This window comes from Lepidochelys kempii, chromosome 7 (genome assembly GCF_965140265.1).
Source record: "Lepidochelys kempii isolate rLepKem1 chromosome 7, rLepKem1.hap2, whole genome shotgun sequence".
Taxonomy (NCBI): Eukaryota; Metazoa; Chordata; order Testudines; family Cheloniidae; genus Lepidochelys; species Lepidochelys kempii.
The window spans coordinates 18496043-18510366 of NC_133262.1; the positions used below are offsets into that span (position 1 = coordinate 18496043).

Here is a 14324-nt window from a genome sequence, read left to right on the forward strand (position 1 = left end):
TACACCATGCACACACAATAATTTATAGCAAGACCATAGCCTCTGCGCCTTTAAATCCATTCTTAAGGCTTACTTCTGCTACAAAGAAACCTGTCATCAGGTCGGAAGGGGAAGGGTGAAAATGAAAAACAAAAAGTATATTTGTACATAAAAGTTGTTTATTTTTGTGTTTTCCCTCCCATCTTTATCAGTCAGATGGCTTCAAAGATTTCAAACTTTTTGCCCATCTTGGGTTTTGTGCAGTGCTCAGCACACAGGCCCAGTGCTGACTGAGGTCTTTGGACACTACTGAACCATCCTTGTTGTTTGTTACTAATGTATCAAATAAATGCCTAGAAAGGTGTATATGCCCAGAGGATAGTCATTTCCCCAAGCACAGTGTTTATATTCCAGGTGTTTCGAAATCATGACTAATATTTGAGAAAAGTTAAGCAGTTTTATTCAACAGGATGAGTCCACATCCAACCAGTGGCTTGATTTACATGGCATCATCAGCATACATGACAGAGGATCCAATCAGACATTCTAACCGAATGGCATTTTATCATACATTACAGAGACAATATCCATAGAGGGACAACAATCATTATACAAGGCAGTTTCTAAGGTTTTCTGGCATGAACAAAAAACAGCCACTCAGAAGCAGATCAGAATCAGGAGGTCTACTGACATATTGTGAAAACTGCAACACTGCTAGTAAATAATACAGTCCAGGATTTACAAAAAGAATCTATCAGGTATACTTCAGTCTAAGGAAGAAAAGTGCACTGTCATTATCATTAAAGGGACTGACACAATTACAATGGTTGCTTAGGAGCGTCTATACAGAACTAATATCAGCGTGGGTGCAATTGCTTTAAAGTCAGCATTGTTAAATGCATCAATGGGTCAACAGAAAGACTGCTTCAATGAGCCATGGGGGAGACAGGCCAAAGGAATGGCTAGACTAGTGACTACCTACTTCTGGGAGTTAACAGAAGTAGTTTTGATAAAGCAAAAGGAGGTTATTTTTGGGGGGAGGCAAAGACTCACAGCAACTGAGGGAGATGATTCAAGACTTTTGAATTTGCTCTGCACAGCAGAGAATCAACTTCTTAAAGAGCGCCCTTTCCTGGCCCATCCTAGAGACTTGGGCTCTCTGTTGATGTCTCTGTATTATAATCAAATGGGTGGAACAGTTTTCATTTGAAACAAGAGAAAATGATCCTTCCGGGTGAGCATTTCCAGCTGCTGCTTCGACCAATTTGTAAACTGTAAATTTCACAGTACCCTTACGTGAACAGAACTGAGATCATGTTGAAGTCTATAGAGAGGTACAAATTATCAAGATTAAGTTATTCAAAACATGAGCAGGTTCCAGTTATGATGCTTGTACAGCATACTGCAAGTGGTTTAATTTTGTGCTGAGCTGAATGACAGAAAAATACATATTTTTAATTTACAGTAGTCGCCCCAAACTGCAGTTTGACGGCAATATTAAAAAGGGGTAGTTTTTTTCTTTAAATTTAATAGTCTTTTTTAAAGGACTTGAAAAGCAATACACCCACAGCACGACATAACAGTACGTAAGAAATCATGATCTGTATACAGCTCCGAGTACATTAATTCCAAGCATTTGTTCTGGTGCTCAAAAGGCACTTAGATAAGAAAACAAGCATTAAAAAAAGCAAAAATAAAAGGTAATAATTTAATGCAAAAGACACTGGAATTTATACCACATCTTTTGGGGGGGGGGGAGAATAAAGATGGTTTTGCTATTAAGTCATTGTTGAAAATATATATATAAAAAAAAGTCAGACTACCAAAGTGAGTGTTCTCAAGGAATTAAGTGGAAAAAATTACTGGCAATGATTACACAACAATTGTGCCAAATGGGGGCTTTTTCACTCCCCCGAAAAGCACATTTGCTGGTTCATTACTAGAACAGACTGACAGACCATTTGAACATCTGCTGCCCATAATGACAAAGGCAATGACCTCGGGGTTAGGAAAGGGGGGGCAGGGGGGGAAATCATGACCAAAAATAATTATCAATATGAAGTAATTGTGGTAATTACAAATGTCAACAATGTTAATAGACAAGTACGTAAACACCATTTCCTCTTGTAATACTATATTGAGGAACAATAGAATCACTACATACAGTACTTTCCCCCCACACACACTGTACACTGAAAGGTTAGGTTTGTGTTTTTGTTTTTATTTTATTATTTCTTACATTGAGCTATCTACTAAGTGCAAAGATTTGGTGAGTGGCATTGGCTTTCATCTAATTTTAACCTATTTTCTTTTTACAGTTTACATTTTAACAGTTACTTTCCAGCATTTAAGCAAGTACAGCAATATATAACAGACTAGAACAGGCAAGAGACAGTTAAGAGAAGAGGATATGTGGAAGTGAAACATGCTTGTGCACTGGACACAGAATAAGAACGAACACCTAATCAGTTCCATTGGATTTGTGTTAAGATTCCTCTATATCCAGTCAAGTAAATGTTACCTTGCACAAACCATAGGGTTTCCCATTGTTTTATGCACATGGATAAGTTATGGATTGGACTCCCAAATGAGAGGTGCTAACATGATAAGATTCAAAGGGCTAGATCACCCCACTGGTCTTTTCCATCTGTACATTCTATGACAGAAATATTGGATTGTTCACCTGGAGATGTGAAGGATTCTGCGTTCGGTGGTGGCGGCTCAGATGTCGGATAGAAAAGCAAAAGAACTTAAAAAACATGCCATGGGATGCTGAAAGAAGCTGAATTTTAATCTCAACTCCCAACGAGGCAGCAAGGTTTGTTCACTTATTTTGCTCACTGACCGCTACTGCAGCAGAAATCAGATTAAGGAAAAGGAATTAAGGTGTGAAAAAGGCTAGTACAGCATCTGTGCGGAGTTTGAGTGAGACTCATCAAGACCTGTTTCATGTCTTCAGATGACATATGATTGTATGGAAAAAATCAAAATTAAACCACAGGTCAACTCTATGAAAAGCTGGTCAAGAAGTAAAACAAAAATAATAAAAAGAAACATGGAGTATCTTGTATTCAGTGATTAGAGAAGAGACTTAGTTATCAGACAAAATATCATGCAACCCCTAGTTCTTTCTGCATATTTTTTCTCTAGGTTAAATGTTCAGAGGAAAAATAAAATATAACTTCTTTTGCATAAACTCATACTGCTGTATTATATAGTACAGTACAGAAAGTGCAAAATATCACCCCATCAGATCAGTTATGCGTCTGATATGGTCAAATATGGCTCATGCTTTTCATGCAAGACGACAATCTGAATCAAGACCCTCGTGTACTGCTGTGCAACTTTAAATAAAGGAATGTTATCTTTTCAAAGCCTCCTTGCCTGTTTAGTCCCAATTTGTTAAGATGTCATTAGTTAATAAAAGGCCAGGGGAGAAGGGGAAATGAAACATTTCAATACTTTATAAGTTAGCCTATTTATTTTTTACCACAGGTTTCTTACTAGTCCTTGTCGGTTTTGAAATCTTCAAGACAACCTAAGTTTTGTGGTTTCTTTTTGTACACACCTAGCACTGCTATGTCGTGGAGTAGATATTTATACACTTTATCCCAGTATATAAACTAAAGGAATAAAATGTTTCACTTGGCCGTATCATATTCTGTACAACCTACTGGCTGGGTAACAGCCGCAAGATTCAGAGGTGAAACGAAGAAATCTTAAGACTGAATGCAAAGAAAAAGAAATCCACCCAGCTTGTTGAGAACGGTCACTAGATGTATTTCAATTTCTTCTCTGTAGGCCAATAGTTGAGCAAAAACAGCATGTCTTCTCTTTTTTTTTTAAATGCCAACTACTGCAGAATAGAAATTCCAGGATTGATCTTGTATTGCTTGATGCTCAGTTGCTCCACACACGCACGCACACACAAGTATTCTCAAAAAAATTAAAATCAACCAAACAACTTTAGAGAGGAAATTTCAGGGCAAGTTTCTGAGGTAAATCTACTAAAAAAAAAATTATTGAACTTTGTACACTTTATATATATACTTCTACACAGATTGTTTATTCTCCAGTGACAATACGCAGGACAGCCATCTTATTCTGCCATACAGTTTTACTGCAATCTTGGTAAAATGCTTCTGCACCGATGTGTGTATCTATAATGGAATTGTTAGGTCTCAGGCCTACACACTGGTTTTCCTACTGAAGTTTTCTTCAGAGCATAATTTTTCCATCTTTTCCTTTTAAAGAACAAGACTGTTTGCAGAGTTATGATTTCCACTCAAAAAAAAAAAAATCCAGATATTGACTTTTTTCCACCCCTCAACTAAGAATCCCTTGCTGCAGAGCTACATGGTGCCTGATTTATCCGAGGAGCTATTGGGGTAAATCTTCTCTGTGGGCGTCACTGCAGGACTGCCCATTCCTGAACTGCTACTGCTGCTTGATCGGTGTTGAACCACCGGTCTGACGGGTCTCATGGGTGGAGGCCTAAGCTGAGCCCCAGCAAGCCGGGCTGAGAGGGCTGGTTTAAAAGTAGTCATCATTTCAGTGGTGGAACTACTGCTGCGTCTCATGGCGGCATCAGGGTCTCGAATCATGATGGTGTGAAGTGGGCTGGCAGGTTCTGAGTTGACAGAGCCCCCTTGAGGAGTCTTCATTGGCTCCAGGGTGTCAAGAACGACATCAGGGGCCTGCTTCACAGTGTTCTGTCTCTCGAGCTCACGCAGCTCATTCAGAGCAGTGCTCATGGTCTTCTCAATATCCTGTCAATGTGATAAGCAAAAGTGTCATCAGCATCCCTGCATTTTAGCATTGCTTGGGCTTTCCTGCAGTTAACTCTGCCGTCCAATGGAGCTTTACCCCGTCTCAGCCTAAGTGCAGTTGTTTTCTGCCTCACCATGGCCATATGCCCTTAAATCCTGAGAACTCCTGAGCTTCTGCGACTGCACTGACATGAGGTGCTGGTGCTCACCACCTCTCATGAGCTGGCCTCTAAAGAAGGAGCTGGCTCTGAGAGGAGATGTAAAACCCAGGTCCTGACCACAGGCAGGCACCATGCATCTTTGAAATCCTGCACCTTTGACATCAATGGGAGTTCTGGCAATGATTTCAAAGGCAGCAAGTCCTAAACACCCTATAATATCATGTAAAGTTACCCCCAGAACCCAGTGCAATTCCAGGTGGGGGAATTAATTTTTGCCTACCTCCCCTATGCAGTTTGTTTGATACAATATTCTTCTCCATTCTCTGACCTAAGTTATCATGCAGTGTTGTTGTCTCTCAGCAGTTACCAAGCTCTGCTCTAGAGACGGCTGCATTTCACTGATGGGAGGCATATCCCTTGCTGTATCTACTTTTACAGATGTGTGGTAAGTCTGAATTATCTAATGTTTATAAAGTGTTTTGTGGTCTTTGGATAGTGTTCAAGGTATTATCATCAACAAGAGGGAGTCAAAAGATCACTATCAGCCAGGTTAGGACCCACAGCTAGGTTTCATTAAATATAAAAGAGTTACAAAATTAGCAATATTTTCACAGGGCCAGATCCAAAGCTGGTGTAAACTGACATTGCTCCATTGACTTTGATAGAATTACTGATTTATACCACTTGAGGATCTGGCCCATGATTTTAAAAAAAGACTAAGAAAACCATTTGATATTTTGGTCTGTTCTTAGTTGTGATATATCTCCTTTCCCCTCCCCCCCCCAACTCAGTGTTTGCAGCTCGGGTGCCACTTCCATGAGCTAGTGCATGAGAAGCATGTGAGAAGCATGAGTGTGTGAAACTGACAGAGGCAGATTGTTTGCACTGGGCAACCAAACAGCAATGCAGGAAGTAAACAAAGAAAATCCAGTGGTGGAAGAGGAAATGAGACTGGAACACTTCTTTAAATATACTGTTAGCTGGACTTTTAGTTTGCCAGGACCAGCAAACAACCAACTAGAAATATTCCCAGGCTGAAAATACACCAGCACACGCCCATGTGACCTCAGTGGGAAAATGCCGGTAGGAGAGAGCAGACCTGAACTGCTCTAACTTACTCCAGAGGCTGAACTGGGCTCTGGGGGGTGCAAAGGTGGCACAAGGCACAGCTGAGTCATTTACTGTGGCAGGCTCTGCTTTTCACTTAACCTCTATAGCCTGCGGTAGCTTATTTCTTTCTCACCAACGCTCTTGCCGCTGGCATTTCTTCCTACATTGGGAATAATGGGCTCAAGTAGGAAGGGGCCAGTTCTCATGGTAGTGATTTGTGAAGCATTGAACAAAGCGCTCTTCTTGGCATCCGCGAGATAATAATGTTTTATACGGTTCACTGCTTTGAATGGTGAAGTGGACCAACTGCCTGGAATACAAAAAGAATCCCTATTTTCCTGAGAAAAAGCAGGTCTGGAATAATGGTATTTACAACAAATCCATTTTTGAGAACAAAAATATGGCATATACCTTTAAAAATAAAGCAGACACATGGCTTAGGCTTGCTGTAGCAAAAAAGTGTCATAATAACAATGAGCAACAAAGGAACAACATGCGAGCATCAGGCAACAGCCCCCACGGAAGAGACTGAGGTGTGAAAAGCTCAAGAAGCGCTTCATTAAAACCAAACAGCTACACAAAATCTCTGGGCAGCCCAACCACCAACCTCCACAGAGGGAGGAGGCACAATCCAGAGAAAAAAGAACAGGAGGACTTGTGGCACCTTAGAGACTAACAAATTTATTTGAGCATAAGCTTTCGTGAGCTACAGCTCACTTCATCGGATGCAAACAGTCCAGAGAAAGAAAATGCTCCCCCACTCACACCGTCCGGCCAATTTTTCTGAAAGACTGCCCAGCATGCCAACTTCCTTGAATTCAAACGCACAACATGCCTGACGTTCCACCGCCTTGCATTGTGTGCCATCACTGACACCTGTGTAAAGCAGAGGTAAACTCCGGATTCTCTCCTCTCAGTGGAGAATGGCACAGTTTTATACCTACTTTCACAGGAGGCAATAGCTACACAAGGGGGAAGGTGGTATCGCGGCTTCTGTTATGTTTGGATCACAAACAACACTCTCTGATCTTGTATGTATCTGTGTATCAATGGCCCACGACAGACCTCAAAGCACCTTGCAGTTTTGTGCCCTGACTCTGGTATGAATTCTGTGAGGTAGAGTTGCCCCTGTTGTGAGTTGGAGCTGCAGCTGAAAGATCTTAGCTTCTGATTTCAACAGGTCTCACAGGCTACATGTAGCCTGGTCAGTACTTGAATAGGAGGCATCCGTTAAAAAATTAAGAGTACTTCAGGATGTGTTGCTGGTAAATTAGGAAGCAGTAATGAATCAATATTGAACCCACTGCGTATCACAGTGCTAGAGGGCACTGTGTCGCGCGAGAGAACATTTTTTGGATTAGACATAAAATGGGAGGTCTGGCCACATATGGTTACTAACAAACCTAAGGTGTGTTTTCCAAAAGCAGGGATGTTAGCCCTGGGTATCTCAATCAAATTCTTATTGGAGTAATTAAGTTCTGTCTCTTTAAATCCCCCCTGAAGTTCTAAATAGAGACAGTATTCCTCTTTAACTTCCTGTCCTGTTCATGAACAGCCACCAGATTTCATCCTACAGGTGGCTGCAATGCAGTGGTGGGTGAAGAGATTCCTCTAGATAATTGTAAAGGGCTTTGAGATGAAAGGCACTCTGTACTGTACCTCCAGTCTCCACAGCACACAGAGCCATCTAACAGCCCTCTTACCTCAGCAAGTGCTTCCGCTTCCAGAGATTTCTGATCTCCAAGACTACTGTGCCGAGTAGACCCACAGGTCGATCTCAGTGGGTGGCCATCAGACAAGGCCTTCCTGTCTGGATAATTGATGCTGCCGGCGCTGCCAAATGTGGCCATTCTGCGCTTCTCAGGGCTCTCAATCCTGCCTCTGTTGAGTGGTATTTTGTGGGGGCTGCTAGGACATGCTGCTGCTCGAGGAGGGGTGTCTATACCAGGACCCATCCCTCTTGGGGGGCTATGGGTGTCCCCTCCACTCCGACGACGAGGGATGGCTGCGCCATCAGATCTCAACCTTACTCTGCAAAGAATTCATTGAAAAGCAGTTAAATTAGATCATTACCTGGCATTTCAGATTTGATTGCATGCTGTGAAATCCCCAGTGGATCAGCTCTGAAAGCCCATATCAAGTCAAAATATCGATCTTTCACCATGAAAGAACCCAGCCAACAGGGGTGCTACAAATTTTGGAGAGTGCCAAGAAACAGCAACCATAATATTTTGAAGGCTGTTCGAACTGATGAATCTGTTTGGCTCCCTTCTAGTTTAAATATGGCATAAATAGTACAAGTTGTTCTCTGGTTCTTACTGCATCGTAACATTGTAATTATCCTGCCCTCAATGGTGTGTCACAATATATTTGTCTTTCACAGTAAAAGGCCACCCATACCAAAGTGGATCAATTGCCCTACCGGCCCATTACTCCCCCAAATCCATAGTCTGGAATATGATCTGTCGGAGACTGGATGTCATTCTTTGATGAGGCTTTATCATCCAGCAAGGGTCCACTGCTTGCCTCGCTGTCTGCCTTCTGACTCAAACTGTCGGAGAATGCATCATCCCTATGAGAAATGAAACTCTGCATCAGGCAGGCAGATAACGGAGTGCCTCACACATGAAAGAAGAGTGTGGCCTCTTAGCATTTTCATACCTTTGGAACCCTAATGCATCCACTCCAACCAGGGGGGGAAATAACATTCATTAGCACCCAACAAGGAGAGAGTGGGGTCTAGCGGAAGAAAAGGAGGCCAGTCTTGAGTCCTAGTCTTGGTTCTGCCATTGTGTCACCTGTGGCAAGTCCCTAAACTAGAAGCCGAAATCTTGGCCTGAACATCTTCAAACCAGATCCAAAATTAACAGTGAGCTGAACCCGAGCCCCAGATCCAAACTCCCCTGAAGTTAGGGAAAGTTTGACTCTAAGCTTCATGGCTCAGGCCTGGTCTCTACAAACCTCCCTGTGCTTCAGTTTAGCCATTTATAATGCAATCCTAGGTACAGTACCTATTCCACAGAGGCATGGAATGAATGGAATGAAACACAATGAGTGAGTGTTTGTCCGGGGCACTTGAATCCTTGGATTAATGGCCATCTAGATGCAATGTAAGCCTCAAAGATAATCAATGGTGCAGTGCAAATTTACACCTGCCGAGGATCTAACAGTGAATCTGGACTGCTCAACTCTATTCTTTTATGGAGCCAATGACTGACATGTTTCAAACCTCTTGGAGCTTTACTAATTATTTAGGTGCTGTTCTACTCTTGAACAAGCAGCAGCATCTGAGCCAGTAACAGGAGAAAGGTACACATGACCAGCTAGAAACTTGGCAAGGAGACAAAAAAAATAAACTCAGCACGTGGCTCGGTTCAGTTATTGGCCACCCCATGGAAGGTACAAATATCTTCACACTAGTTACTTATGAAACTAGGGAGCAGTGTTGGGGAGCGGACAGGCAACCTAACTGCTCTGGTAGGCAGAAGAGCCTTTCATGGTAAGAAACCCAAACCCTCAGATGTGTGCTTTCCTGAAAGGCTCAGCTGGTAACATGACATGAGCAGAGGCCCCAGGTCTTTCACACCTTTGGGCATCAGAAGCTGAGGGTGCAGTGGAAGGCTGAAACTTGGAGCTTGGGACAAGGTCCCTGAATGTCCTGCGTCCCTCTGAAATATCTGGTAGTCACTGACCATTTATGGCCTGATCCAAAGTCCATTAAACTGGTGGAAAGACTTCAACAGGCCTGGGGAACAGGCTCAGAGCAAATGCTCTTTTGTTTCCTCTGCCACCAGGGTAGCTCTGTATGTAACATGCCTTTGGTGTCTGCATTAGCTTCTTCCCTAAAATTTCCCACCCAGCTCCACTGTTCTAGTGTACAATGACTGCTAGCACTTTCACTACAGAGGCATCTAAACACCTCCTGTATCCAGAGCCCAGCCCCCACGTAAGTTAGAGCAGTCATTGTGGCTTTTTCTCAGCTGCCTATAGGCCACGCTGTGGTCTCAATAGCTGGAGCATGCATGCACCCTCTTGCCTCTGACATATCCCTGTTCCAGGGTATCCAAGGAGGGGCTGACAAAGAGCTGCCTGCACCTGCTCTATGCTGTGCAGGTAACACCTGTGCACCAGGGGAATTCCCAGCTCGGAGAACCTGACGGGAGTGGTGCAAAAGGGCTGGAAGACAGTCAAGAACTGGACTGTTTTTAGTTTAATATGTTTAATCATCACTTGAAAGTGGGGGAGTGGGAGGGAGTCAGATTAAAACGAAAAAGCGTGATGAAGGCTGTGTAAATAGCTGAAAGGCCTGAGCACCTGAGAGACTGCCAATCGCTCCTGGGAGAAATCCATTTGGGATCAAATAAGCTCCCTGGCTGTCCTCTAGGGCCCAATGCTGCAAAGTGCTGAGCATCTTCAACTCCCACTGCAGTCACATTGCAAAAGGAACTCAGCACCGGCCAGGACTGAGCCCCAAGTTTCTGATAAAGGCCCCAAGGAGCCCATCCTTGCAAATCCTGCTCATTTTATTTCTTGGCAAAGAAATGCCCTGCAAGGGTTGTCCACATGCAGGTTTGTTTCACAAAAAAACAGCAAAAAATAAATGTCAGTTGATGGACAAAAATGCAGTAGATATTTACTAAGATTTTTTTCAGGCTTCATCCCATTTCAGACCCCACAGAGCGTATCTATGCCGGGAGCAGGTTTAATTGTAAAAATCAGCCACATCAGGTACATTATTACATATTCTGATTTGTATTTATTATGCTGTGCAGATAAATTAGCCCCCAATACCGTCTGGTTAACAGTTCACCTAATGAAAAAAAAAAGTGCTCTCATTTAGTATTCAAAGAATTATTGGATGCAAAATAATGCAACAGTACATGTCAGAAATTGTCTGCCTATATTGCTGGCTCAGCTCTTTCATGTATGTATTCAATAATACAGTGCTGAAAGAGACATGCAGTGGTTTAATAATTGCCATTCAAGCAAAGAACAAAGGTAAGAAGATAAAATTTATTTGCAATCAAAGATGGGAAGAATTCTTAAAACAAATAAAAGAACATTTTAAAAAGTTGCCAAGTGACTTAGGAGCCTCCCAAGTCCCATTTTCAAAAGTGACTTGGGCACTTAGGAGTGGCTCATTGACTTTCAATGAGACTTTGGCTCCTAAATGCCTGAGTCACTTTTAAAAATGGGAATTGGATGTTTTTGAAAATTTTGCACCAAACTCCCAAAGCAAATTAAGGGGAGAAAAAAAACCATTACAGTTCATCCAGTGAGTGTAGATTACAAATGTCTTGCTTAAGAGGTATGGATTAATTGTTAGAGCACAGGACCAAAAGCCAGGAATTCCTGATTCTTGGCTCCAACACTAGACCTCTCTGCCTCAGTTTCACCATCTGTCTGAGCTTGACACCCACTCACCTGCACCACAGGGCTTTTGAATGATTAGTCAATGTCTGTGCAGTGTTTTGAAAATGAGCAGAGCTACAAGTGTTATTATTCATGATGGCTTTCGATTTGAACAGCATTTTACAAAGAAATTAGTCAAGATTTAACGCCTGAGGCCAAGACTTTCTGAAACAGGAGCCTACCGTTACCTGCCTTAGCTAAGATTTTCAAATAAGCCTCAAGGAGTCAGGTGCCCAAATGCCACTGAAATTCAATGAGGCATTTAACTCCCTTAGGCTCCTTTGGAAACACCGGCCCTGTGCCCATATTTTAGATACTTAAATAAACGGGCAGATTTTCAAGTGTGTGCAGACCCAATGGCTTGCACTGAAGTTAACAGGACTTTTGTTTCTTTCACAAACAGCTTAAATCCTGGCTTTTGGACATCAGGGATGTGCAGGCCCCCCACAAGCTCTCAGCACTTTTGAAAAATCAGGCCACTCATTTAGGTGGCTAAATAAGGCTGTAGAAGCCTAACTGTAGACACAGTTTTGACACTCTTGCCCCACTTAAATTGCCCACTCACATGTCTTGTACAACTATGTACTGATGTGGTATGAGGCCATCCACACCGTTATGGCGCCCTTCCCACCAGTCCTCCGATGCACGATGGTACAAGAGGAGCGAGGCTCCTTTCTTAAAGGAGAGCTCTCGCAGGGACCGACCAATGTAGTCAAACTTCGCTATTGCTTCAATCTGTTCCACTTCTGAAAAAGAGAGAAAACAAAACATATATAGGCATGGTCTCCTCAGAAATCACCTGAGCCCCATCAGAGGCCTCATACCCACATGACATTGATACGACTCTCCATGCTTCCTGACAACATTTTCTACTATGTACTGTCCATCCTTCTAGGACTGCTAAATTCTCATTGGTTTTCCAGACTCCCATGCAAGAGGAGACAAAGAAAAGCTACAAAGCTAATGGGAAGTAATTAAAATTTCATTGCATGTAAGTGATGTTCCCAGCTGTGCCACCATATTTATTCATGGCCACCCATATTTATAAAGGTTTCAGAGTAACAGCCGTGTTAGTCTGTATTCGCAAAAAGAAAAGGAGGACTTGTGGCACCTTAGAGACTAACCAATTTATTAGAGCATAAGCTTTCGTGAGCTACAGCTCATGGATTCCGATTCTTCCTAGGTGGGGGACATTGTACATTTCACTCACATCCCTGGGATCAAATCAGCACTTGGCTACTGCTTCAGATTAGATTTCACCCCTTTTCTTTATTCTGGAGGCAGTTTGGTCTGAATTATTAATGGGTAGCAAATACTCTCGGAGGATTCCCATCGGGAGAGTGAATATAAAACCTGAGCTATGCTGATACCCACCATCCATCATCAAATCACTTCTCTAGACTCCCCCCACTACTCTGCCACACCGCACCCCATCCAATCTGAGCGCCACCATTCATCAGATATTTCAGAATCAGTGTCTAGAGGCCAGATTTTCAAAAGAGCTCAGCTGCCATTACAGCACCAAAATTAAGTGGCCAGGTTTCCAAAACATGCAGCAGCAGTCAGTGCACTGAGCAATTTTTAAAATCTGGCCCAGAGTGTCACCATGGGAGGGGCTGGGTGCTGAGCACTTTTGAAAAGCTGTCTTTTATTTAGGTGCCTGACAAGTAGCAGAGCTCTTTTGAAAATCTGGTTCCAATTGTGAACGCTGAGCACTTGAAAAATCAGACCAGCAACTCTCCTGAAAAGCTGTTTTTGCAATAGCAAGGCAGAGACGACATCTCCCTCAGGATTGTGAGAGCGCTAGACTGCACAGTGCATTACTTAAAGCAGTTTATCAGATTCACATTAAATGCAAATTATTGGATTTAGGCAGCAGTGTGCACCACTCAGCCCACTATCAAGGCCATCAGTAGGTGCCAGCAAGAGAACAGCTTATGTAGCCTGGTTTTCTTCGACACCTGCCTCTTGTTTTTAAGCCCTATCTGCAATGCAGAAAAATGGGGACCGACAGGGGCAGCAGCAAAGCTAAATAGGGCAAATTAACCTTGATCTTTCAGATCTGCCCCATTCTCATTAAAATATGGAAACTTCCTTCATTCCATCTGCTGCCTCTTTGAATTGCAGGCTCAGCACCTGCTGGTAATCAGGATCTGACCTACCCTTCTGCTTAGCAACAAAGAAGGAATGAGGCAGGCAGTGCTAGGGAGGGGGAATCTGCAATATATTGACAGACTCCCCAGTCTTCTCTCTCTTGTGACACCATCCCCCATTGTTTGAGATGTTCCTTTGTGCTAGATCGGTCACCCTACGATACATATTTTTGCTCAGTACAAATGATGTGACATTTGGGGCTATTACGGGAGGGAAGGCAGATCAATGGAGGAAGCTCACTGGAGAAACATAATAGGAGAGGCTATCAGAGGAGCTTTCAGAGCCCTGATAAAATATTGAGCTTTTCAGCAGGGAGTGTGCATGGGGGGTAAAGAGAGAGACAGAGTATGTAAATTCATCAAATAAAGCCGCTCTTCTTCTCCACACTTGCATCACAGTTAATCACCCGGAAACTCAATCAGAACTATTAATGTGACCATCCAAGCATAAAATTGGCTAAATGGCAGCTTGCTCTCCTTCACCTTTGAGTCACAGTAGCTCCAGTTTGCAAAAACGTAGAGTGCCTTTTTTGTTAAAGACCCATTTCCAATCATCTGAATTATTAGATGAATTATTACATCTCCTTCCTGCCCCTTGTGCCATCTTTTTACAGGGCACCAATTAGGGCCACTTATGCCATTTCCACATCAAGTGTCAGAAAGGCATTCAGGGTTTTACAGCAGTCGAAGAAATCAGTGGAAACAACCGCAATAAAGAAAGTAGACCACAGGTGTGCATA

General features: G+C 42.8%; 1 protein-coding gene across 2 annotated transcripts in view; it reads right to left on the reverse strand.

Annotated features, from left to right (window-relative positions):
- Nucleotides 1–416: 416 nt before the first annotated feature.
- Nucleotides 417–14324, reverse strand: part of SRGAP3 (SLIT-ROBO Rho GTPase activating protein 3) — a 226681-nt gene continuing 212773 nt past the window's right edge. For both annotated transcript variants that reach the window (XM_073351215.1, XM_073351214.1), the window contains exons 19-22: nucleotides 11997–12177; nucleotides 8442–8591; nucleotides 7723–8050; nucleotides 417–4748 (exon numbers count right to left, since the gene is read on the reverse strand). In XM_073351215.1, coding sequence (XP_073207316.1) covers nucleotides 4332–4748; nucleotides 7723–8050; nucleotides 8442–8591; nucleotides 11997–12177 — 1076 coding nt within the window. In that variant the 3' untranslated portion in view covers nucleotides 417–4331. The remainder of the gene's footprint in view (nucleotides 4749–7722; nucleotides 8051–8441; nucleotides 8592–11996; nucleotides 12178–14324) is intronic.